Genomic DNA, 27,938 nt, shown 5'->3' with positions numbered 1-27,938 from the left:
TCCTTTTTGGCCACAGAAGCCACCAGTCCTTCTTTGAGAAAAAAAGACTGACAGAAAACAATATCTAATTGCTTTGTGTATGTGTGTATTTTGACTCGCTGCACAAAAATATTCAAGATACATTCTTTTGCAAAAAATTTATTTTCCAAGTTTCATGAGGTTTTTCTTTCCCATCTGGAAAATAATGGGAATATTAGAAACTTAAGTTTATATTATGTTTGAGAACGTGAATGCAGAATGGTTCAATTATAAATACAACACACATCTCTGAATTTATTCATAATTAAATAAGATGTGGCAAAAAAAAAAAGATACATTCTTTTGAAGTGAAGGAGAATAGGTGTATCACTTCAGAACTAGCAGTGCCATTTAAGCCCAATTATAAGCAACAAATTATCCATGAATGGTTAAAGGACACCCTGGGCCATTGTTTCTTGTGGGGCAAGGAATGTCAGATCAGACCAATACCTAATAAAGAAAAAGGAAGATAGACGAGAGGTGGATAAAACAAAATCCATACGTTGTGATCCGAATATGGGTGTTTCTTATCGGTTCCTTTCAAAGGTTTGTGTCTAGACTGAGAAGGAACAGATATTTTTCACCTCAGCAATAAATTTCTTAATGCTCTCATGTACACTACATTATGTACTACTATTTCCAAAGCCTTTATTAGGAAAGGAATAGAGTCAATTGTGGTAACTTAGGATGTAATGAGACCAGCTTGAGATATCCTATATAAGTGGACAAATATATGTCAGATGGAACAGTGGCTTAAAAGCCAAGAGAAATTTGAGAACATGGGGCTAGACTATTTCAATATAAATGAAACAAACCAATAGAACATTTTAAAGAATAAGAGAAATCAAGTAACAAAAGATAATTTTATAAACGCTGAAAAATCATTAGAGTAGCTTATAATTAGAGTATTTTGCAAATTTTCAAAGAAAAAAATCAAATACTAAAAATTATTTAAGAAGCACGAATTTATGGTATTTTTTTTTCATAAAGAGGTATGTCAAAAGAATAACTTAATATAGGACTGAGAATCAAGAATTTCTGCATTCAAATAACAATTATGATGTGAATTACTTTACGTAACCATGAAAACAGAATAATATGAATAAAATTATCACAGAATTTATTAAGTAAACAAAGTTTAAGTACAATACTATAGCTTTTATTTCAAATCTCAACATCCTTTATCCCATTAAGTTTATATTGAAAATGACACAAACATTTACTTGCCTGCTGGAGAAGCAAGGCAAGATTAAAAACCCGGATAAACAAAGATAAAACAGTATAAAAATATGACAAAAGGTAGAATAAAAGCATGTCAGAACTGTTCTACTCTTGGGGATAAAGCACTGAATGGAAATTTAGGACAGCTGGCTGCTATATCAAGCTTTAAACTAGCCCAGTATAACATAAACTCAATCTACTCACTAGATCTATTCCCCCTTACTTTGGTCTTCTAAGAGAAAAAATGAGGACAAAATTCTATTATTACCAGAGAAGTTGTAGGGATTGAAAACATAATTTAAATAATTATGAAAGCATAATTTAAGTAATATTCATTTAAAAATACTTAACAAACTGAAAAAACTATTCCAAATACATCAAACCATAGTTTTAAAAAAAATTAAAACAACTATAACTGAAAAAAAAAAGCTATTAAAATTAATTCTGGATTACAAACTAACACTTTAGATTCAAACATAGGTCTCTTCTGTAGGATCCCACAGATGTAACAGTGTATTCAAATTTATTCTAGTCACACTGATTGAGTTTAAAAATTTCCCCTTTGTGGCAGAAAGAATCCTCAGAGTGCTTACAGAGATTGAAAGCAACAGAATAAGAGGTAATAACTGTTCCTGTTCATGAAAGCTGGGTATTTGTTACTTACTATTAAATGAATTGTTGGACTTGAATTGGGACATACACAGGTCTTTTATATGCCTGAGAAAAGTCCATTTTTTGTAGAAAATTAAAGTCCTTCAGCAAAAAGCCTTTTTCATTCATGTTTGAAAGCGGCATACTACTTCCTTACATTTCTCTTTATAATAACACAGGTTGTTTGATCATTAAATGAAGCATTTGATAAAGTAAAACTTTCAACAAAATGAAAAAGTTATACCTGACTAGAAAATTGTGTATAGACACGTCTTGGACTTTACTTAAGCATGATTCACAGAAATCACAATGCATGTAAAGATTGAAATACATCTGTTTATTCTGATTTTGACACAAAGGAAACCAGAATCACACACCTGAGTATTAAAAACTCAACCTCTGAAAAATACAATACTTTTCCTTGGGTTTCAGTATATACAAAAAATATACATGATATGCCCAAAATATTCTTAGGCAATCTATACCCAAAAAAAATTCAGTGGAGGGACTTCCCTGGTGGTCCAGTGGCTAGGACTCTGCACTCCCAATGTACTCCCAATGCCGTGGGCCTGGGTTCGATCCCTGGTTGGGGAACTAGATCCCACATGCTGCAACTAAAGACCCCAAATGCCGCAACTAAAGATTCCGCATGCTGCAACTAAAAGGTCCCATGTGCCGCAACTAAGACCCGATGCAGCCAAATAAATAAATATTTTTTTAAAAATCCAGTGGATATTTAAAAAATATGTAGTGTCTTTTTCAAATAATAGTCCTAAATACTAGATTTTTATTTTGAAACAAACAAAAAACAGGAAAAGTGAACTGCAGAGATTAAAAAAATACACTCAAAAACAGCTTGGGTTCACCATTCCCTTTACATGGTAACTTAACCAGTGTATCAACTCTTTTGAGCTGTTGTTACAGATAATTTCAGAATCAAAAGGGACTTTAGACTCATCAAGCTACCCACTTGATACTTCGATGCTTACAAACACAATCCTACTGAATGCCTGGCCAGTTGATGCCTGCACACTTCTAATGATGAAGAATATACTTGATGCCAAGGCATTTTGAAAATCCCTATTAGAAAGTTTATCTTTACCCTTTTTTGTAAGGTATACTCAGTGGTCCCAATTCTACTACTTTAGGCCTGACCACATGAGAAAAGTACACTTCAAATATTTGTAGACAGTTATAATCTGACACTGTAGGACATTTTCTAATCTTTTGAATATGTTTGGTCATTTTCCTCTTAAGACCTTTGGTTTAGAGCTTTGGTGCCCAGACCCAGCATGATTCTATAAATAAGATAATCACAAATCACATTCTAGATATAACTTCCACTACTGTAGAATAGTATCTCCACATTAAAATCTTCCAAGCCTATACAGACATACCTCCTTTTATTGTGCTTTTGCTTTATTGAACTTCGCACATGCTGCATTTTTTGTGGCATCAAGCAAGTCTATCAGTGCCATTTTCCCAACATTTGCTCACTTAGTATCTGTGTCATATTTTGGCAATTCTCACAATATTTCAAACTTCTTCATTATTATTATATTTATTATGGTGATCTGGGATCAGTGATTTTTGATGTTACTAATGTAATTGTTTGGGGGCGCCATGAACCATGCCTATATAAGATAGCAAACTATTTATAATGTTCTCTGAACTATCTTCCTGTTATCAGTTTAGTATTACTTTCATTCCTCATTCTTCTGGGGTAATTGTTCTAAAACTGAGAACTCTGATCATGTCATTCAACAGAATGGCATCCAGACTGCATAGCTTAGCATTTAAGGTCATGTACAGATTCCCTGCCTATCTTCCCAGGCTCTCTCTCTCTCCTTGGGCCTCCCTATTCCCTGAGACACAACAATACTGAAATTAGGCCAATCGGTACCCCTACAATGGCCTCCAAAGTGTTTAAGTGAAAAGAAGTGTCACACATTTCTCATTTTAAATCAAAAGCTAGAAATGATTAAGCTTAGCGAGGAAGGCATGTTGAAAGTCAATATAGCCTGAAAGTTAGGCCTCTTGTGCTTAACAGTTAGCCAAGTTGTGGATGCAAAGGAAAAGTTCTTGAAGGAAATTAAAAGTGCTACTCCAGTGAACACAGGAATGAAGAAAGCAAAACAGCCTTACTGCTGATATGAAGCAAGTTTTAGTGGTCTGGATAGAAGACCAAACCAGCCACAACGCTCACTGAAGCCAGGCCTAATCCAGAGAAAGGCCCTAAGTCTCTTCAATTTTTTGAAAGCTAAGAGAGGTAAGGAAGCTGCAGAAGAGAAGTTTGAACCTTGAAGAGGCTGGTTCATGGGATCATGAAATTTAAGGAAAGAAGTCATCTCCATAACATAAAACTTAAACACAAGGTGAAGCAGCAAGTGATGATGTAGAAGCTGTAACAAGTTATCCACAAGATCTAGGTAAGATAATTAATGAAGATGCCTACAGTAAACAAGTTATCAATGTAGATGGAACAGCCTTCTATTGGAAGAAGATGCCATCTAGGACTTTTATAGCTAGACAGGAGAAGTCAATGCCTGGTTTCAAATCTTCAAAGGACAGTCTGACTCTCGTTAGGGGCTAATGAAGCTGGTAACTTTAAGTTGATGCCAATGTTCATTTACCATTCTGAAAATCCTAGGGCCCTAAGAATTGTGCTAAATCTACTCTACTTGTGTTCTATAAGTGGAACAACAAAGCCTGGATGACAGCACATCTGTTTACAACATGGTTTTACTGAATACTTTAAGCCCACTGTTGAGACCTACTGCTCAAAAAACAAAAAAGATTCCTTTCAAAATATTACTGCTCAATGACAATGTGTTTAGTTAACCAACAGCTCTGAGGATAGATGTACAATGAGATGAATGTTGTTTTCATGCCTGCTAACACATCGATTCTGCAGCCCATGGATCAAGGAGTAATTTCGACTTTCAAGTCTTATTATTTAAGAAATATCTTTAATTTTTTCATATGAACCATAGATTTGATACGTCTGGTTAAAAAAAATCCTGCTGTAAGATGAATCATGTTTGAGGATCTAATGTATAACACAGTGACAACAGTTGATAACACTGTAGCGTATAATTGAAATTTGTTATGAGAGACCTTAAATCCATAAATGTTCCCACCAAAAAAAAAAAAAAAGGTAAATATGTGAGGTGGTGGATGTGTCAATTAACTCCATGAGGGGAGAACCCTTTCACAATGTATGTGTATATCAAATCATCACATTGTACACTTTCAATACCTTACAATTTAATTTGTCAATTACACCTTAATAAAGCTGGGGAAAAAAAACCCTATGAAGATTCGAGAAGCTACCACATCAGTAAGAAGTTTAAGTATCCACTGGTCAGAGGACTGCCAGGGCTTCCCCTCCAAATAAAGGATAAATGATTGCATCTTGCTTATCCCTCCACCAAGAAAGAAGGTCAATAATCCCTGGTTCCAGTAATGGGTACCCGAGACACATTCCTATCTCTCACAGCCTATGTTGCACAGTGGGTAATAAGAATATTCCTGGAAGCCACTGATACTCAGAAATGGCTAGCAATAATTTAACTGTAAACAGAAGTGACTGCAAACCACTTAATCCAAATACATCCCTAACTCACTTACCCTTTCCAGGATCCCAAAAGGCCTGTGCTACTCCCATACCACCCAACACAAGAGAAAGTTAGAGTGTAGATTAAGCAGAAAAAAATCTTGCTGGTATTTTTATTTGGATGCCATTAAATGTACAGTTAACTTAATAGTGAGCAAGATAAAATAAAATTTGTTCTCTATCTACACCATACCCCCAAATGAACTCTGGACGGATGAAAGGTATTAACATGAAAAATATAACTATAAAAATTCATGTGGAAGAGTAAACGTACAAGAGTAGGCACAAGCATAGCCACAGCAATTCTGAAAAAGAATCTTAGAGTCAGTTGGTCAAGTTTCACTAAAAGTCTTTTGAAATTATTGACATGAATTGTAATAAGTTTATAGAGTAATTAAGGAAAAATTAAATTGTGGGGATATCTAGAATCTTACTTTTTTGAAATCATCTAGCAACATTATAACCCTAAGCATGGGGATTTTCCCCTTTACTTTAATATTGTAGCTCAAAAAACAGATAAGTACATTTAGCTGTTTTAGGCATTTTATTAAAGTCCAAGCTTATTTTGAGTTTTAGATTCCAGACATTATTCTCACTTTTTCAATAAATCCTTGGTCCTATAATGTGCTTTAAAGTTCTGAGCACTAACACTATTTGCTGCTCATAGGTTATTTCTAGTGTGTCTAGAAACATTTTCTTTTTTTTCCTTCTTTGTCCTGATTTTAAAACTGTCCTAATTTTTTAAGGTTGGATGAAAATTAGGCTCCAAATAAGACAAGTTTTACTACCACTTCAAGGAATTAAGAGCAAAAATTCCATTAGTTAAAGCAGAATTAACTCAGCAAATTTTTCTATAATACCAATAATTTCTGTAGAACTACTATGTGCAAGACACTGTTCTAATGTGCTTTACAAACATTAAATGATTGAATTCTCTGTAATTCAGAAGATATTAAAGTATCACATGGCTTTCAGGATAAATACCCAGTTGCTAGTGTGTGAACAAGTAGGATGAGAAGGATTTTAGATTCAGAGTGTAGGACATTACAGAGCTTAGTATAAGCAGCCAATTTTAAGGCCACATTTACTATTCTTCTCTCTCCAAACTCACAACCACATACCAAGTTAGCAAGTTATGAAATTTTGCGTGAATATAAGTTCTGGTTTACTTACTCTTTCTTTTAAAGCTTGTTAGTTGGTCCATAAATATTATTCTAGAGCCATTACTAAATATATCACATTCAAAAACAACAACAAGGAGCTAAGTAAATCTTTAGTGGACATGATATAGATTTATAAACAGAAGGATTATACATAATAAAAGATAATTTTAAGATAGGGTGCAACAGCACGCTAATAAAAGCAGCTGGTTTATAAATGTTTAATTTTATATTAAGATCTTTAGAATTAGACATACTTTCACATTATAGAAAAGATTTCTTCATTATTACATTTATTAGAATTTCACCATGAGTCAAGTTTATAAGGTTGATGTGAATTCAGAAGTATAACCATTTGGACCATTCTAAAAGATTTTGACATTCTAGAGGATTAGCAATAGTTTAATTACGTGAAAACTTGCTTGAATTATTAGTTCCATGTATTGCTTAAACCACAAATTAATCTTCATTTAACAATTAAAAGACCCACTGAGATTATCTTCAAAGTTTATTTTCAAAGTTTACCAGTATGTGAAAGGTACATGAAAACTTTTCTGTACTATTTTAGCAACTTTTCTGTCTGAAAGTATTTCAAAATAAAAAGTTAAAAAAAAAAGGTAACCACTCTGTTTACTCTGCATGTAGTTGAACCACTAAAATACATTGTTTGATGAGGTAACGATATTTACTTTAATACTCATCAGTGATTTTCCTTTTAACTAGGTTATTAAATATATTTTCTATTGATTAATTAAAGACAAATTACTCTCTCTCTTCCCCTCCCTCCAACAGACATGAACCAGAAAATATAGGTTTTTGAAAAATAAACTGGGGAGTATACAATGGTACAATCACCTTGGAGTTGTCTGGCAGGTTCTTTTAAAGTAAAACATTCATCTACTCGATGATTAGCAGTTCCACTCCTAGGTATTTATCCAAGAGAAACAGAAACATATACCCACAAAAAGACTTGTATAAAAATTTTCATAGCAGCTTTATTCATGATAGCGCCAAACTGAAAACAAACTAAACGTCCATTGACAAGTGAATGAATAAACAAACCGTGGTATATTTATGCCCAGCAACAGTAAGAAATGAACTTCTGATACAACATAAAATGGATGAAAACATATAATGTTGAGTGAAAGAAGCTAGACACAAAAGGGTACATACTGTACAATTCCATTTATTTTTAGTCCATGAAGAACAAGCTAAGCTATGGTGAGAGAAATCACAAAGTGTTTGCCTCTTGATGGGTGGTAGTTCAGACTGACCAAAGGGGTATAAGGAAACTCTCTCTATCTTGTTTCAATATATGCAATTATTACATATGTAAATTATCACATGTAAATTACACTTCAACTAAAATGAAAATTAAACTTCTATTAAAAAAATATATTCTAAAAGAAAGAGTAACAGGAACAAAAATCGAAGAGTCTTAACATTTCTATTTTCAGGATGCTTACCTGTCTAAGAGCTGATCATGTTTTTCTAGAGCATTCTTTTCAGCCATCACTGCTCGGTCCTTTTCAGCCACAGCATTATCCCTTGCTTCTCGGAGGTTTCTAAAGTGTAAATGTACACTTCAGTTATTCCGACTACACAAGTATCCATCTTTTAAAGACTCATAAATGGGCTTGCTTGGAATTGGACTAACTGATAATCTCAGGGACACCCTAAGGGTTGGTGTCCCACAGTGTATATTATACAAATGTGCCTGGCTTGGTGAGTTTCTCTAGCAGCACACAGCAGTACAAACATGGTCTACTCTCTAAATGTCATATTACCTTTCTCCACAATTATTCTCCACAAGGGTCGAAGGGAAGGTAGGGTAAACAGTCTGTATTTATAGCAACTCATTTAATTCTTACCATAATCTAATGAGGTAGGTATAATTACCAACATATTATCCACAAGAGAGCTGAGGTTTTGAGAAGTTAATAAATGCAATATAAAATGTTATAATGAGGGATATAGAGATCACAGGAATCCAAATGGAAATGAAGTTTGGGACAAAAGCAGGAGAACAGCTAAACTGATAGACCCTGGGTCTCACATGGAGAGGAAGGAAAGAGAAGGGAACACAAAAGGACTGAGATTAGGAGAAAGTAAGGGACAAAGGACCTGAAGTCCTGATAAGATAACTAACAGATTAAGTGGAAGTGGTTGTACAGGCAAGATGGAAAACTAGAGATTGCTGTCAGAGAACAGTGATTCAGAGGCAGAGTAGTGTCTTCAGCCCTGGAATTTTAGTTCATAAGATGCAAGGTGTGACATTAGAGTAGCTATATGAAAGAGCTGAGATGAAGGTCAATACTCATGCAGGGCTCAAGGAAGTATGAGGTCAGACTATGAGTCATCCACTTACAGTGCTGATGACAGCAGGAACTGAAATTGACAGAACGATACATTGAGTGACAGTTAAGGGGAATGTCCAAAAGGTGGAAGGTAACAATAGTGAGTAATTAGGAGTGATACAGACAGATATGGGCCCTCAAAGATCAAATCCTGTTTCTTTTTTAATCAAAGTGGAAGTTTGAATCAAGAAAAATACCAACAGTAACTCTTCTTTCAGAGAGTCACTTAATTTGTTTTGAAAATCCTCTTCTCTAACAGTTATAACATAAATAAATTTGGAATATAACATAAATGATTGTGCTCACTTAATCCCTACAAATCCTTGATGTTATACTTTCTAAGCTGCTTTAGAGCTGAATAAACTGGAGTTTACAGGGCTTAAATCTCTAGGCCCAAGTCACACAGCCGAAGTGTTAAAGCCATAATTTGAGCCCAGCTATGTCTTACTCCAATGTAAGTGTTTTTTACATCACATCAACCTATCTCCCATAAAGAACTGGATCGGATATTAGATTTGGTTTTTATTACTGATGGAGAATGTCAGTAGGGAGCCATGAAAATCCACACAGTTTGAGTAAATCTATCTAATAACTATTAGGTAGAAATATTTAGTGGTCATACTTGCTGTGGCAGTGCTCAAAGTCATCTTTTGTATGGTGATGCTAACAACAATTTTAAAACTTAGAATATGTCAGCCAATAGAGATTCATCAGTAAAATAGCTTATGAGCCAGAAATAAAATAATTAAAAAAAACTGGAATATAGATAACTCTTATTAAAAAGAAAATAACTTTTGTACACTATTATCTAAGTGCAGGTACATTTTAAATTAGATATCACAAAATAGCAAGTCATTATTTTCTGATATCATCCTGACTGCAAAGACCTTCAGAAATATTCTACTATTCTCAAATTAACTGAAACATGAAATTTTTAATTTTATAGATAGAATGAAATTCTCAAAGTATATTAAACATTTATATATTTTTCATCCCTAGAGGATCTATATATTTTAGTCAGTAAACCATCCAAAATTGGTCACAACTTTCATTTCTCAAATACTATAGCCTTATTATTCTATAAGTTATTTCAGTTGCAAAATTCCAAGTAGATACATTTACAGTACTAATTAATCATGAATGCTTAGCTGGCAGATGGCAAAGCTTCAGTCCCTAACTATATATATTTTCTTTACTGCAAAAATGGGCAACAGAAATAAAAGCAAATATGGTAATTAGACTTACCATGGTGATCATTTTGAAATGTATAGAACTATGGAATCACTATGCTGTGGAACAGGAACTAACATAGTATTGTAGGTCATTATACCTCAGAAACAAACAAACTCAGAAATAAAGATCAGATCTGTGGTTACCAGAGATGGGGATGGGGGGAGGGGGAATTGGATGAAGGGGGTCAAAAGGTACACACTTCCAGTTATAAGGTAAATAAGTACTAGGGATGTCACGCACAACATGATGAAAACAATGCACACTGTTGTATGTTACATATGAAAGGTGTTAAGAGAGTAAATCTTAAAAGTTCTCATTGTGAGGCAAAAATTTTTCTATTTCTTTAATTTTGTAATTCTGTGAGATGATGGATGTTTGCTAAACTTCTTGTGGTCATCACTTCATGATGTATGTAAGTCAAATCATTATGCTGGATGCCTGAAACTATACAGTGCTATGTGTCAATTGTATTTCAAAACTGGAAGAGAAAGAAAAAGAAAAGAAGGATGGAAGGAAGGGGGAAAGGAGGAAAGAAAGGAAGAAAGAAGAAAAAGAAAGAAAGAAAGAAGGGAGGGAGGGAGGGAAGAAAGAAAGGAAGAAACAGAGAAAGAAATAAAACCCAGAATAAACAAACATTAGGGCTTATGAAAGGAGGTGTCATTAGAAGATACCAGGGCATTCACCATGCTACAATCTACACCAGCCAGTTAACTATAATTAGTGCTATATTTAGGCATGAACAAAATTCTATGGCCACAAAGAAGAGGAGTTGATTATTTTTAACTGGAGGAACAGATGACTGAATGATGGGAAGACGTGTAAGTTGGGGCTTGAAGGACCAATAAATAAAGGTAATTCAAAAAGAGAAAAACTGAAATGAATGGGAGAAAATGCTAGAAGCTGAAGTTTCTACCAGTAGATCCTCTCATAGGTGCTTGCTGGTAAGATTTCCGTGTAAACTGTTCTTTTTTTTATATAAATGTATTTATTTGTTCATTTATTTTTGGCTGCGTTGGGTCTTCGTTGAGGTGTGCGGGCTTCTCATTGCAGTAGCTTCTCTTGTTGAGGAGCACGGGCTCTAGGTGCGTGGGCTTTAGTAGCTGTGGCTTGCGGGTTCTAGAGCTCAGGCTCAGTAGTTGTGGCGCATGAGCTTAGTTGCTCCGCAGCATGTGGGATTTTCCTGGACCAGGGCTCGAACCCGTGTGCCCTGCGCTGGCAGGCGGATTCTTAGCCACTGTGCCACTGGGGAAGTCCCTGTAAACGGTTCTTATCAGGTAACATGTCTTCCACATCCTGTCACAACCTGCATACTTCAGTAAGAAGCAGCACAATTCCTTTTAACATAAAGATTAGAAATACTTCCTTTAATATTATTAATTGACTTTTAATGTTTCAAATTAAGTTTGAGAAAGAGAAACTGAGCGATTCTTCCCCTGACAATAACAGTAATAGCAAACACAGAGTACTCACCCTGTGCTAGGAACTTTGCTAGGCAGTATACACATAATAACTCTTTTTTTTTTTTTTTTTTGCAGTACACGGGCCTCTCACTGTTGTGGCCTCTCCCGTTGAGGAGCACAGGCTCCGGACGCGCAGGCTCAGAGGCCATGGCTCACGGGCCCAGCAGCTCCGCGGCATGTGGGATCTTCCCGGACCGGGGCACGAACCCGTGTCCCCTGCATCAGCAGGCAGACTCTCAACCACTGCACCACCAGGGAAGCCCATATAATAACTCATTTAATCTTCATGACAACTGCAAAAAGTGTAGGTTGTATCATTATCTCCATTTTACGAAGAAGACTGAAACACAGAGAAGTTAAGTATTTGCCTACAACAGTCACGTGGCAAGTAAGCTATGGAGCCCAAATTTGAACCAAAACCATATGGTGCTAGAGTCTATGCTCTCCATCATACTAGGCTGCCTCTCTGAAGAGTCCCCTTGTTTCACAGAAATCTTCTCCTTGGGAAATTCTGTCATTATGAGATTTATATTACATGATTATCTCCTAACACAAATAGATGTTAAATCAAAAACAATTCTTGGAAGAATCGTGAATATATTATACACTTGTTTTTCTGGCCCATGCTCTTTGAAACTCAGACTGGTTTGATAAAACACTAGATGGATTGATTCCTGTCACAGATAAAACCATAACTGCCATATAACTAATAAACTATCCATTTAAAAATATTAAATGCATTAGAAAATGTAACAGAAATACAATTACAGAACAAATAGCAGGAATTCAAATGTTCTTCAAAAGACAAACTATAAAAATTGACAGCATGAACAAGCTAATGGAGCTAAACTTTTAAAAGTCCAAACCGAGTATATAATCAAATGTAATCATAACAGAGAAAGATGCTGGGAGTTGGCCAACATTATAACAAATGTTTTAAAATATAAAAATTCAAATATCTAATCCCTAGAAATGCTTTTTAGAAAGCTAACATTTTGGGCTTCCCTGGTGGCGCAGTGGCTGAAGAGTCCACCTGCCGATGCAGGGGACACGGGTTCGTGCCCTGGTCCGGGAAGATCCCACATGCCGTGGAGCGGCTAGGCCCGTGAGCCATGGCTGCTGAGCCTGCGTGTCCGGAGCCTGTGCTCCACAACGGGAGAAGCCACAACAGTGAGAAGCCCGGGTACCACAAAAAAAAAAAAAAAAAAAAAAAAAGAAAGCTAACATTTGATTCCCAAAAGTTTTTCATAATTCTTTCATGTTGTTTCTTACTAACTCCATCTCCATAACACACATTGATCTCTCCCCATCTATCCTATATGTGTGTGTGTGGGGTGGATTGAGAGGAAAGATGGCAGAAAAAGGAAAAGAAACCTTATCAATCCTACGTAAAATGCAAAAGAAAAGTGAGTTTCGTAGTATTATCACTAGTGTCCAAATAATATATTTTTTAACTTAGGCACGTCTTAGAGTGAAAGGGGTGCTATTAATAATCACGCTACAGAAATAGGCATAAACCAGAACTTTTGTGGAAAAACAACTGGGAGATATCACTTAAATTATCACATTCAAACAAGAAACTTAAAGAGTTAAGGTCTTGATGATTTCTCCAATAAAAGGATTTACTGAAAACCCCAGTACAAAACATACAATATCATCAGATTTCTGTACAGGAAGGAATATATTTTCTTCCTACTAGAAGACCAATTTCATGGTACCAATAAGTCAAATCAAAATAGATCCTTGAAAAGTGGAAGGAAAATGTGAGAAAAATGAGAAAAACTTCAGGAACCCTTAAAATTCTAACAGGAACAAATCAGAATTTGGCAATGCATCACAAATGCCTCAGAACCTGAAATTTACTAAAGATAAACAGTGAAAAAACAGGGTTGTCAGCAGAGCTTAGCAAGTACAACTAAGCAACCCATTCTCCTCCTTCTGCCCCCATGTAAAAATATTTTTGGTCAATAAAAGTGAACATATTTTTTCCAGTTGGAACAAAAAGGGACTTACACAGGCTGTTTATATGGCAACCTTACATACAGGAAAAGCATCTGAATTAATCTCTTCTACCTTCAGATTCTTCCTCCCGGACAAAACATAAAACTGTCCATTTGCATTTGATTTTAAGACGGCATGACAGGGCTTCCATGGTGGCACAGTGGTTGAGACTCCGCCTGCCAATGCAGGGGACACGGGTTCGTGCCCTGGTCTGGGAGGATCCCACATACCACGGAGCGGCTGGGCCCGTAAGCCGTGGCCGCTGAGCCTGTGCGTCTGGACCTGTGCTCTGCAACAGGAGAGGCCACAACAGTGATAGGCCCGCGTACCGCAAAAAAACAACAAAAAAAAGATGTCATGACAAAAGCCCAGGACCAGATGGCTTCACAGGAGAATTCTACCAAACACTTAGAGAAGAGCTAACACCTATCCTTCTCAAACTCTTCCAAAACATAGCAGAGGGAGGAATGCTCCCAAACGCATTCTACGAGGCCACCATCACCCTGATACCAAAACCAGACAAAGATGTCACAAAGAAAGAAAACTACAGGCCAATATCACTAATGAACAAAGATGCAAAAATCCTCAACAAAATACTAGCAAACAGAATCCAACAGCACATTAAAAGGATGGATCATACAACACAATCAAGTGGGGTTTATCCCAGGAATGCAAGGATTCTTCAATATATGCAAATCAATCAACATGATACACCATATTAACAAATTGAAGGAGAAAAACCATATGATCATATCAATCGATGCAGAGAAAGCTTTCAACAAAATTCAATACCCATTTATGATAAAAACCCTGCAGAAAGTAGGCATAGAGGGAACTTTCCTCAACATAATAAAGGCCATATATGACAAACCCACAGCCAACATCGTCCTCAATGGTGAAAAACTGAAAGCATTTCCACTAAGATCAGGAACAAGACAGGTTGCCCACTCTCACCACTATTATTCAACATAGTTTTGGAAGTTTTAGACACAGCAATCAGAGAAGAAAAGGAAATAAAAGGAATCCAAATCGGAAAAGAAGAAGTAAAGCTGTCACTGTTTGCAGATGACATGATACTATATATAGAGAATCCTAAAGATGCTACCAGAAAACTACTAGAGCTAATCAATGAATCCGGTAAAGTAGCAGGATACAAAATTAATGCACACAAATCTCTGGCATTCCTATACACTAATGATGAAAAATCTGAAAGTGAAATCAAGAAAACACTCCCATTTACCATTGCAACAAAAAGAATAAAATATCTAGGAATAAACCTACCTAAGGAGACAAAAGACCTGTATGCAGAAAATTATAACACCCTGATGAAAGAAATTAAAGATGATACAAATAGATGGAGAGATATACCATGTTCTTGGATTGGAAGAATCAACATTGTGAAAATGACTCTACTACACAAAGCAATCTACAGATTTAATGCAATCCCTATAAAACTATCACTGGCATTTTTCACAGAACTAGAACAAAAAATTTCACAATTTGTATGGAAATGCAAAAGACCCCGAATAGCCAAAGCAATCTTGAGAAAGAAAAACGGAGCTGGAGGAATCAGGCTCCCTGACTTCAGACTATACTACAAAGCTACAGTAATCAAGACAGTATGGTACCGGTACAAAAACAGAAAGATCAATGGAACAGGATAGAAAGCCCAGAGATAAACCCATGCACATATGGTCACCTTATCTTTGATAAAGGAGGCAGGAATGTACAGTGGAGAAAGGACAGCCTCTTCAATAAGTGGTGCTGGGAAAACTGGACAGGTACATGTAAAAGTATGAGATTAGATCACTCCCTAACACCATACACAAAAATAAGCTCAAAATGGATTAAAGACCTAAATGTAAGGCCAGAAACTATCAAACTGTTAGAGGAAAATATAGGCAGAACACTCTATGACATAAATCACAGCAAGATCCTTTTTGACCCACCTCCTAGAGAAATGGAAATAAAAACAAAAATAAACAAATGGGACCTAATGAAACTTCAAAGCTTTTGCACAGCAAAGGAAACCATAAACAAGACCAATAGACAACCCTCAGAATGGGAGAAAATATTTGCAAATGAAGCAACTGACAAAGGATTAATTTCCAAAATTTACAAGCAGCACATGCAGCTCAATAACAAAAAAACAAACAACCCAATCCAAAAATGGGCAGAAGACCTAAATAGACATTTCTCCAAAAAAGATATACAGACTGCCAACAAACACATGAAAGAATGCTCAACATCATTAATCATTAGAGAAATGCAAGTCAAAACTACAATGAGATATCATCTCACACCAGTCAGAATGGCCATCATCAAAAAATCTAGAAACAATAAAAGCTGGAGAGGGTGTGGAGAAAAGGGAACACTCTTGCACTGCTGGTGGGAATGTGAATTGGTTCAGCCACTATGGAGAACAGTATGGAGGTTCCTTAAAAAACTACAAATAGAACTACCATATGACCCAGCAATCCCACTACTGGGCATATACCCTGAGAAAACCATAATTGAAAAAGAGTCATGTACCGCAATGTTCATTGCAGCTCTATTTACAATAGCCAGGAGATGGAAACAACCTAAGTGTCCATCATCGGATGAATGGATAAAGAAGATGTGGCACATATATACAATGGAATATTACTCAGCCATAAAAAGAAACGAAATTTAGCTATTTGTAATGAGGTGGATAGACCTAGAGTCTGTCATACAGAGTGAAGTAAGTCAGAAAGAGAAAGACAAATACCATATGCTAACACACATATATGGAATATAAGAAAAAAAATGTCATGAAGAACCTAGGGGTAAGACAGGAATAAAGACACAGACCTACTGGAGAACAGACTTGAGGATATGGGGAGGGGGAAGGGTGAGCTGTGACGGCGAGAGAGAGGCATGGACATATATACACTACCAAACGTAAGGTAGATAGCTACTGGGAAGCAGCCGCATGGCACAGGGATATCGGCTTGGTGCTTTGTGACCGCCTGGAGGGGTGGAATACGGAGGGGGGAAGGGAGGGAGATGCAAGAGGGAAGAGATATGGGAACATATGTATATGTATAACTGATTCACTTTGTTATAAAGCAGAAAGTAATACACCATTGTAAAGCAATTATACCCCAATAAAGATGTTAAAAAAATTAAAAAACTACAATGAGAGAACATCTCACACCGGTCAGAATGGCCATCATCAAAAAATCTAGAAACAATAAATGCTGGAGAGGGTGTGGAGAAAAGGGAACCCTCTTGCACTGTTGGTAGAAATGTAAATTGATACAGCCACTATGGAGAACAGTATGGAGGTTCCTTAAAAAACTACAAATAGAACTACCATACAACCCAGCAATCCCACTACTGGGCATGTACCCTGAGAAAACCATAATTCAAAAAGAGTCATGTACCAAAATGTTCATTGCAGCTCTATTTACAATAGCCAGGACATGGAAGCAACCTAAGTATCCATCAACAGGTGACTGGATAAAGAAGATGTGGCACATATATACAATGGAATATTACTCAGCCATGAAAAGAAATGAAATTGAGTTATTTGTAGTGAGATGGATGGACCTAGAGTCTGTCATACAGAGTGAAGTAAGTCAGAAAGAGAAAAACAAATACCGTATGCTAACAGATATATATGGAATCTAAGAAAAAAAAAAAGGTCATGAAGAACCTAGGGGCAAGATGGGAATAAAGACACAGACCGACTAGAGAATGGACTTGAGGATATGGGGAGGGGGAAGGGTAAGCTGTGACAAAGTGAAGGAGTGGCATGGACACATATACACTACCAAACGTAAAATAGATAGCTAGTGGGAAGCAGCTGCATAGCACAGGGAGATCAGCTCGGTGCTTTGTGACCACCTAGAGGGTGGGAGGGAGGGAGATGCAAGAGGGAAGAGATATGGGAACATATGTACATGTATAACTGATTCACTTTGTTATAAAGCAGAAACTAACACACCATTGTAAAGCAATTATACTCCAATGAAGATTTAGAAAAAAAAAAGGTGGCATGAAATAAAAGAATTCCAAGTGGATTATCTTTCATTATATAATCAATGACTGATAATTTTTCCTTTAACATAGTTGAAAAGTGAATGAATAGGACATGAAAAAAACAACAAAGTATAAATTTTATGTAACAATTTCTTGGGGGAAGTTACACATTTTAAGAGTGGAAACTTTTTGAGATTACTGTTAAATGGAGAAGCTACATTTTCCTATCCTTTTACTTTAGTTGGTGCTCAAGCACATTTTTTTTTTCATTTTATAGATATGAAAACTTCAGCCAAAAGTAGATAAATGATTTTTTTAATTATAAAAAGAAGGTAAGCACCAAAATGCAAAACACTTTGAAATCCATTAATGTGTTGAGGTTTAACAAGTAGCTGATGGAATAAAATGTAATATATTGAAATGAAACTAGGTGACTCTGGTGGATGGTTAATTGAGGTACTAGAAATGTCAGTCACCATGCTTGGTTCTGATCAAATCCATCTCATTATAAATTTTGTGCAGCTTTTCATTTCATCTAAAGCAACAGTCTGATTTCTCAAAAGTAGGAGCAATTCATTCTTCCATTCAACAAATATTTATTGAGCACTTACAACAGACCAGACAGTGGTACCTGGGAATCCAACCGTGAACAACAGAGGAAAATCCGTACTCACGTGGATATTGCATTCTAGTAGGAAAGAAACCAAATGCATGTCCGTAGGTCCTAAGTGCTCTGGAGAAAAGTGAAGCAGAGAAGGGGCTAACGGGTGTGGGCTAGTAGGTGTGGGAGGAGTGGGGGTCCTTCACAATTTTAAACAGGGTGGTCAAGAAAGATGGGAGAGAGCAGATGACATCTGAAGATGTGGAGAAAGAGAGGAGACAGGGCTGCAGGGTATCCAGAAATGGTGGTTAAGCTGTGGGAACTGTAAATACAAAAGACCTGAGGTGGGAAACACGCCACTGTTAAAGGAACAGGAGGCAGTGTGATTGAGTGAGTGAGTAGAACAGAGTAGTAAAATGAGGGTGGGAATGTAGAACAGAGTAGTAAAATGAGGGTAAGATGAGGTAGCATCACAGGCCATTTTAATCACTTAAACTTTGACAGAGTGAGATGGAGTGCCTTTTTATCTGAGCAGAGGAGTGATCCAATTTGACCTACTGTTTAACAGGAACACAGAAGGAAGCTGGGGGACCACTTAAGTGGCTCTTGTAATCAGAGCAAGAGATAATGATAACTTAGACCAAGGTAGTATTTACTGATGATAAAAGATCAATCAAGAGATAATGATAGAGACTTCCGGGAAGATGGCGGAAGAGTAAGACGCGGAGATCACCTTCCTCCCCACAGATACACCAGAAATACATCTACGCGTGGAACAACTCCTACGGAGCACCTACTGAACGCTGGCAGAAGACCTCAGACCTCCCAAAAGGCAAGGAACCCCCATGTACCTGGTTAGAGCAAAAGAAAAAACTAAACAGAGACAAAAGGATAGGGACGGGTCCTACACCAGCGGGAGAGAGCTGTGAAGGAGGAAAAGTGTCCACACACTAGGAAGCCCCTTCGCGGGTGGAGACTTCGGGAGGCGGAGTGGGGGAGCTTGGGAGCCGCGGAGGAGAGCACAGCAACAGGGGTGCGGAGGGCAAAGCGGACAGATTCCAGCGCAGAGGATCGGGCCGACCGGCACTCACCAGCCGAGAGGCTTGTCTGCTCGCCCGCCGGGGCGGGCGGGACTGGGAGCTGAGGCTCCGGCTTTTGTCGGAGCCCCGGGAGAGGACTGAGGTTGGCGGCGTGAACACAGCCTGCAGGGCGTTAGTGCACCGCGGCTAGCCGGGAGAGAGTCCGGGGAAAAGTCTGGACCTGCCGAAGAGGCAAGAGACTTTTACGTCCCTCTTTGGTTTCTGGTGCACGAGGAGAGGGGATTAAGAATGCTGCTTGAGAGAGCTCCAGGGACGGGCGCGAGCCGCGGCTAAAAGTGCGGAGCCCAGAGACAGACATGAGACGCTAAGGCCGCTGCTGCCGCCACCAGGAGGCCTGTATGCGAACACAGGTCACTAGCCACACGCCCTTCCGAGGAGCCTGTGCAGCCCGCCACTGCCAGGGTCCCGGGATCCAGGGACAACTCCCCCGGGAGAACGCACGGTGCGCCTCAGGCTGCAACGTCACGCCGGCCTCTGCCGCTGCAGGCCCACCCCACACTCCGTGACCCTCCCTACCCCCCGGCCTGAGTGAGCCAGAGCCTCCAATCACCGGCTCCTTTAACCCCGTCCTGTCTGAGCAAAGAACAGACGCCCTCCGGCGACCTACACGCACAGGCGGGGCCAAATCCAAAGCTGAGCCCCTGGGAGCTGTGAGAACAAAGAAGAGAAAGGGAAATCTCTCCCAGCAGCCTCAGAAGCAGCGGATTAAAGCTCCACAATCAACTTGATATACCCTGCATCTGTGGAATACCTGAATAGACAACGAATCATCCCAAATTAAGGAGCCCTGTGGATGAAAGGCTCTTGGTGCTGCAGCCAGGAGTCAGTGCTGTGCCTCTGAGGTGGGAGAGCCAACTTCAGGACACTGGTCCACAAGAGGCCTCCCAGCTGCACATAATATCAAACAGCACAAATCTCCGAGAGATCTCCATCTCCACGCCAGCATCCAGCTTCACTCAACGACCAGCAAGCTACAGTGCCGGACATCCTATCCCAAACAACTAGCAAGACAGGAACACAACCCCACCCATTAGCAGAGAGGCTGCCCAAAATCATAATAAGTCTACAGACACCCCAAAACACACCACCAGACGTGGACCTGCCCACCAGAAAGACAAGATCCAGCCTCATCCACCAGAACACAGGCACTAGTACCCTCCACCAGGAAGCCTACACAACCCACTGAACCAACCTTAGCCACTGGGGACAGACACAAAAAACAACAGGAACTACGAACCTTCAGGCTGCAAAAAAGAAGACCCCAAACACAGTAAGATAAGCAAAATGAAAAGACAGAAAAACACACAGCAGATGAAGGAGCAAGATAAAAACCCACCAGACCTAACAAATGAAGAGGAAATAGGCAGTCTACCTGAAAAAGAATTCAGAATAATGATAGTAAGGTTGATCCGAAATCTTGGAGATAGAATGGACAATAGAATGGACAAAATGCAAGAATCAGTTAACAAGGACCTAGAAGAACTAAAGATGAAACAAGCAACGATGAACAACACAATAAATGAAATTAAAAGTACTCTAGATGGGATCAATAGCAGAATAACTGAGGCAGAAGAATGGATAAGTGACCTGGAAGATAAAATAGTGGAAATAACTACTGCAGAGCAGAATAAAGAAAAAAAGATGAAAAGAACTGAGGACAGTCTCAGAGACCTCTGGGACAACATTAAACGCACCAACATTCGAATTATAGGGGTTCCAGAAGAAGAAGAGAAAAAGAAAGGGACTGAGAAAATATTTGAAGAGATTATAGTTGAAAACTTCCCTAATATGGGAAAGGAAATAGTTAATCAAGTCCAAGAAGCACAGAGAGTCCCATACAGGATAAATCCAAGTAGAAATACGCCAAGACACATATTAATCAAACTGTCAAAAATTAAATACAAAGAAAACATATTAAAAGCAGCAAGGGAAAAACAACAAATAACACACAAGGGAATCCCCATAAGGTTAACAGCTGATCTTTCAGCAGAAACTCTGCAAGCCAGAAGGGAGTGGCAGGACATATTGCAAGTGTTGAAGGAGAAAAACCTGCAACCAAGATTACTGTACCCAGCAAGGATCTCATTCAGATTTGATGGAGAAATTAAAACCTTTACAGACAAGCAAAAGCTGAGAGAGTTCAGCACCACCAAACCAGGTCTACAACACTGCTAAAGGAACTTCTCTAGGCAAGAAACACAAAAGAAGGAAAAGACCTACAATAACGAACCCAAAACAATTAAGAAAATGGGAATAGGAACACACATATCGATAATTACCTTAAATGTAAATGGACTAAATGCTCCCACCAAAAGACACAGATTGGCAGGATGGATACAAAAACAAGACCCATATATTTGCTGTCTACAAGAGACCCACTTCAGACCTAGAGACACATACAGACTGAAAGTAAGGGGATGGAAAAAGGTATTTCATGCAAATGGAAACCAAAAGAAAGCTGGAGTAGCAATTCTCATATCAGACAAAATAGACTTTAAAACAAAGACTATTAGAAGAGACAAAGAAGGACACTACATAATGATCAAGGGATCGATCCAAGAGGAAGATATAACAATTGTAAATATTTAGGCACCCAACATAGGTGCACCTCAATACATAAGGCAAATACTGACAACCATAAAAGGCGAAATCGACAGTAACACATTCATAGTAGGGGACTTTAACACCCCACTTTCACCAATGGACAGATCATCCAAAATGAAAATAAATAAGGAAACACAAGCTTTAAATGATACATTAAACGAGATGGAGTTAATTGATATTTATAGGACATTCCATCCAAAAACAACAGAATACACATTTTTCTCAAGTGCTCATGGAACATTCTCCAGGATAGATCATATCTTGGGTCACAAATCAAGCCTTGGTAAATTTAAGAAAATTGAAATTGTATCAAGTATCTTTTCCGACCACAACGCTATGAGACTCGATATCAATTACAGGAGAAGATCTGTAAAAAATACAAACACATGGAGGCTAAACAATACACTACTTAATAACGAAGTGATCACTGAAGAAATCAAAGAGGAAATCAAAAAATACCTAGAAACAAATGACAATGGAGACACGACGACTCAAAATCTATGGGATGCAGCAAAAGCAGTATTAAGAGGGAAGTTTATAGCAATACAATCTTACCTTAAGAAACAGGAAACATCTCGAATAAACAACCTAACCTTGCACCTAAAGCAATTAGAGAAAGAAGAACAAAAAAACCCCAAAGTTAGCAGGAGGAAAGAAATCATAAAAATCAGATCAGAAATAAATGAAAAAGAAATGAAGGAAACGATAGCAAAGATCAATAAAACTAAAAGCTGGTTCTTTGAAAGGATAAACAAAATTGATAAACCATTAGCCAGACTCATCAAGAAAAAAAGGGAGAAGACTCAAATCAATAGAATTAGAAATGAAAAAGGAGAAGTAACAACTGACACTGCAGAAATACAAAAGATCATGAGAGATTACTACAAGCAACTCTATGCCAATAAAATGGACAACCTGGAAGAAATGGACAAACTCTTAGAAAGGCACAACCTGCCAAGACTGAATCAGGAAGAAATAGAAAATATGAACAGACCAATCACAAGCACTGAAATTGAAACTGTGATTAAAAATCTTCCAACAAGCAAAAGCCCAGGACCAGATGGCTTCACAGGCGAATTCTATCAAACATTTAGAGAAGAGCTATCACCTATCCTTCTCAGACTCTTCCAAAATATAGCAGAGGGAGGAACACTCCCCAACTCATTCTACGAGGCCACCATCACCCTGATACCAAAACCAGACAAGGATGTCACAAAGAAAGAAAACTACAGGCCAATATCACTGATGAACATAGATGCAAAGATCCTCAACAAAATACTAGCAAACAGAATCCAACAGCACATTAAACGGATCATACACCATGATCAAGTGGGGTTTATTCCAGGAATGCAAGGATTCTTCAATATACGCAAATCAATCAACGTGATACACCATATTAACAAATTGAAGGAGAAAAACCATATGATCATCTCAATAGATGCAGAGAAAGCTTTTGACAAAATTCAACACCAATTTATGATAAAAACCCTGCAGAAAGTAGGCATAGAGGGAACTTTCCTCAACATAATAAAGGCCATATATGACAAACCCACAGCCAACATCGTCCTCAATGGTGAAAAACTGAAAGCATTTCCACTAAGATCAGGATCAAGACAAAGTTGCCCACTCTCACCACTTTTATTCAACATAGTTTTGGAAGTTTTAGCCACAGCAATCAGAGAAGAAAAGGAAATAAAAGGAATCCAAATCGGAAAAGAAGAAGTAAAGCTGTCACTGTTTGCAGATGACATGATACTATACGTAGAGAATCCTAAAGATGCTACCAGAAAACTACTAGAGCTAATCAATGAATTTGGTAAAGTAGCAGGATACAAAATTAATGCACAGAAATCTCTGGCATTCCTATACACTAAGGATGAAAAATCTGAAAGTGAAATCAAGAAAACACTCCCATTTACCATTGCAACAAAAAGAATAAAATACCTAGGAATAAACCTACCTAAGGAGACAAAAGACCTGTATGCAGAAAATTATAAGACACTGATGAAAGAAATTAAAGATGATACAAATAGATGGAGAGATATACCGTGTTCTTGGATTGGAAGAATCAACATTGTGAAAATGACTCTACTACCCAAAGCAATCTACAGATTCAATGCAATCCCTATGAAACTACCACTGGCATTTTTCACAGAACTAGAACAAAAACTTTCACAATTTGTATGGAAACACAAAAGACCCCGAATAGCCAAAGCAATCTTGAGAACGAAAAATGGAGCTGGAGGAATCAGGCTTCCTGACTTCAGAATATACTACAAAGCTACAGTAATCAAGACAGTATGGTACTGGCACAAAAACAGAAATATAGATCAATGGAACAGGATAGAAAGCCCAGAGATAAACCCACGCACCTATGGTCACCTTATCTTTGACAAAGGAGGCAGAAATATACAGTGGAGAAAGGACAGCCTCTTCAATAAGTGGTGCTGGGAAAACTGGACAGCTACATGTAAAAGTATGAGATTAGATCACTCCCTAACACCATACACAAAAATAAGCTCAAAATGGATTAAAGACCTAAATGTAAGGCCAGAAACTATCAAACTCTTAGAGGAAAACATAGGCAGAACACTCTATGACATAAATCACAGCAAGGTCCTTTTTGACCCACCTCCTAGAGAAATGGAAATAAAAACAAAAGTAAACAAATGGGACCTAATGAAACTTAAAAGCTTTTGCGCAGCAAAGGAAACCATAAAGAAGACCAAAAGACAACCCTCAGAATGGGAGAAAATATTTGCAAATGAAGCAACTGACAAAGGATTAATCTCCAAAATTTATAAGCAGCTCATGCAGCTTAATAACAAAAAAACAAACAACCCAATCCAAAAATGGGCAGAAGACCTAAATAGACATTTCTCCAAAGAAGATATACAGAGTGCCAACAAACACATGAAAGAATGCTCAACATCACTAATCATTAGAGAAATGCAAATCAAAACTACAATGAGATATCATCTCACACCAGTCAGAATGGCCATCATCAAAAAATCTAGAAACAATAAATGCTGGAGAGGGTGTGGAGAAAAGGGAACCCTCTTACACTGTTGGTGGGAATGTAAATTGATACAGCCACTGTGGAGAACAGTATGGAGGTTCCTTAAGAAGCTACAAATAGAACTACCATATGACCCAGCAATCCCACTACTGGGCATATACCCTGAGAAAACCATAATTCAAAACGAGTCATGTACCAAAATGTTCATTGCAGCTCTATTTACAATAGCCCAGAGATGAAAACAACCTAAGTGTCCATCATCGGATGAATGGATAAAGAAGATGTGGCACATATATACAATGGAATATTACTCAGCCATAAAAAGAGACGAAATTGAGCTATTTGTAATGAGGTGGATAGACCTAGAGTCTGTCATACAGAGTGAAGTAAGTCAGAAAGAGAGAGACAAATACCATATGCTAACACATATATATGGAATTTAAGAAAAAAAAATGTCATGAAAAACCTAGGGGTGAAACAGGAACAAAGACACAGACTTACTAGAGAATGGACTTGAGGCTATGGGGAGGGGGAAGGGTAAACGGTGACAAAGCGATAAAGAGGCATGGACATATATACACTACCAAACGTAAGGTAGATAGCTAGTGGGAAGCAGCCGCATAGCACAGGGAGATCAGCTCGGTGCTTTGTGACCGCCTGGAGGGGTGGGATAGGGAGGGTGGGAGGGAGGGAGACGCAAGCGGGAAGAGATATGGGAATATATGTATATATATAACTGATTCAATTTGTTGTGAAGCTGAAAGTAACAATCCATTGTAAAGCAATTATACTCCAATAAAGATGTTAAAAAAAAATAAAAAAAATAAAAAAAATAAAATAAAATAAACTCAACCTCAAAAAAAAAAAAAAAGAGATAATGATAACTTGGACCAAGGTAGTATTTATTGATGATAAAAGATCAATAAATTCTGAAGACACAATCAAAAGGATCTGCTAATGAATAACATATGGAATATGAAAAAGATGTTGAAGATGACCTCAAGGTTTTTGGCCTGAGCAAGAAGACTAGAGTTGTCCTTAATCGCACTGGGTCAGACTGAGGCTGAGCAAGGTTGGAGGGACAGAAGTTTGCATGTGGACATGTTAAATTTAAGACATTTATTAGATAACCAAGTGGAAATGTCACGGAGGCAGCTGCAAAAGACGTCAAGGAGACAGGAAAGACCAGTTAAGATGCCAGTGAGGAAGGGGAACAGTCAAAGTGTGGGATCCTGGAAGCCATTAAAGAGAGTGTGTTTCCAGGAGTAGGGAGTGATCAACTATATTCAATATCGCTGTGGTCAAGCAAGGTAAGAAGAGAACCTGACCACTAGACTTTCTGGGAACATGGTCTCTGGGGGCTGTGATAAGAACAGCTTTTTTGGACTGGTATGGGGTCAAAGTTTGGTAGTGGAATTTTAAAAATGAGGGTAAGGAATGAGTATATAAACTCTGCAGGAATCTGGTCACAAAGGGGAGCAAAGAAACGGGGTGGTGGCTGGAGGGGGAAGTGGAGATAAAAGAGGCTTTTTAAAAAGGGGAGAAATAATATGTTTATACATGGCAGAGAGGGGAAAACTGTCAATATAGGAGACATAGAGGAGAATTTCTGGAGTGTGTCCTTATATAGCAAGAGGGGATGGGCTCTAGTTATAAGTGCAGAGTAGTGTCTGAGAGGCAGACCTTGTCAAAAAATTATACCATTTTATAGAAAAATAAAGGCCTCTTCCCTAATTTTCAAAATTACGAATGCTTTTACTGCTTTTATAAAGTTCTAATAATCTGCACTCAGCCCTCAAGTGTGAAGCAGGGTTTGCAAACTCTCTTAAAAGACCGAGCTTCTTTTCTAAAAACATTACCACTAAAATTAGAGTTTCTTTCTTTTTTAAAAAAAATAAATTTATTTATCTTATTCATTTATTTTTGGCTGTGTTGGGTCTTCGTTGCTGCATGCGGGCTTTCTCTAGTTGTGGTGAGTGGGGGCTACTCTTTGTTGCAGTGCGCAGGCTTCTCACTGCGGTGGCTTCTCTTGTTGCAGAGCATGGGCGCTAGGCGTGCGGGTTTCAGTAGTTGTGGCACACAGGCTCAGTAGTTGTGGCTCGCGGGCTCTAGAGCACAGGCTCAGTCGTTGTGGCACACGGGCTTAGTTGCTCTGCAGCACGTGGGATCTTCCCGGACCAGGGCTCAAACCCGTGTCCCCTGCATTGGCAGGTGGATTCTAACCACTGCGCCACCAGGGAAGTCCAAAATTAGAGTTTCAATAAGAAATCTTTTGTCAATTTTCATAGCCTTGCTCAGTAAGATGGGAGTCTGCATTACACTGCAGAGTCAGAGCTACCTAGTTTCACCAGTTAAAAAGTCTATGATCATAGACAAATCACAGCCTCTCAGGGTCTCAGCTTCCACATTTGTAAAATGGGGATACTAATACCTACAACCTCATAAACTGTCCCATTTAATTCTCTCTATAACGTATGTGATACATCTATTTATGTATACTCAATAAATAGTAGCTATTGTTAGTATGTTATCTAAATATGAAAATCTAGGGGAGGGGTGAGATAGGAGTATGGGATTAAAAGACACAAACTACTATGTGTAAAATAAATAAGTCATAAGGACATATTGTACAGCACAGGGAATTATAGTCATGATTTTGTAATAACTTTAAATGGCGTATAATCCATAAAAATACTGAATCACTATGCTACACACCTGAAACTAATATAATATTGTGAATCAACTATACTTCAATACAAAATTTTTAAAATATGAAAATCTAAATTAAAAATATGAAGGTATTCACTTAGAGAATGATAATTAGGGCAATGTTTCCCAAGATTTTTTATTGTATATAAAGAAAATTATAATATTTCTAAGAGTACCATGGGG

At 37.9% G+C, this 27,938-nt stretch overlaps 1 protein-coding gene across 2 annotated transcripts in view; it reads right to left on the bottom strand.

The window, feature by feature from the left end:
• PIBF1 (progesterone immunomodulatory binding factor 1) overlaps positions 1-27,938 on the bottom strand; it is a 219,319-nt gene that overhangs the window by 131,250 nt on the left and 60,131 nt on the right. For both annotated transcript variants that reach the window (XM_082859326.1, XM_082859327.1), the window contains exon 10: positions 8,133-8,231. In XM_082859326.1, the coding sequence (XP_082715452.1) occupies positions 8,133-8,231 (99 nt within the window). The remainder of the gene's footprint in view (positions 1-8,132; positions 8,232-27,938) is intronic.

Source organism: Leucopleurus acutus (assembly GCF_964270905.1).
Source record: "Leucopleurus acutus genome assembly, chromosome: 18".
Taxonomy (NCBI): Eukaryota; Metazoa; Chordata; class Mammalia; order Artiodactyla; family Delphinidae; genus Leucopleurus; species Leucopleurus acutus.
Note: the sequence above shows the minus strand (reverse complement) of the source record. Positions and strands in the feature narration are given on the sequence as shown.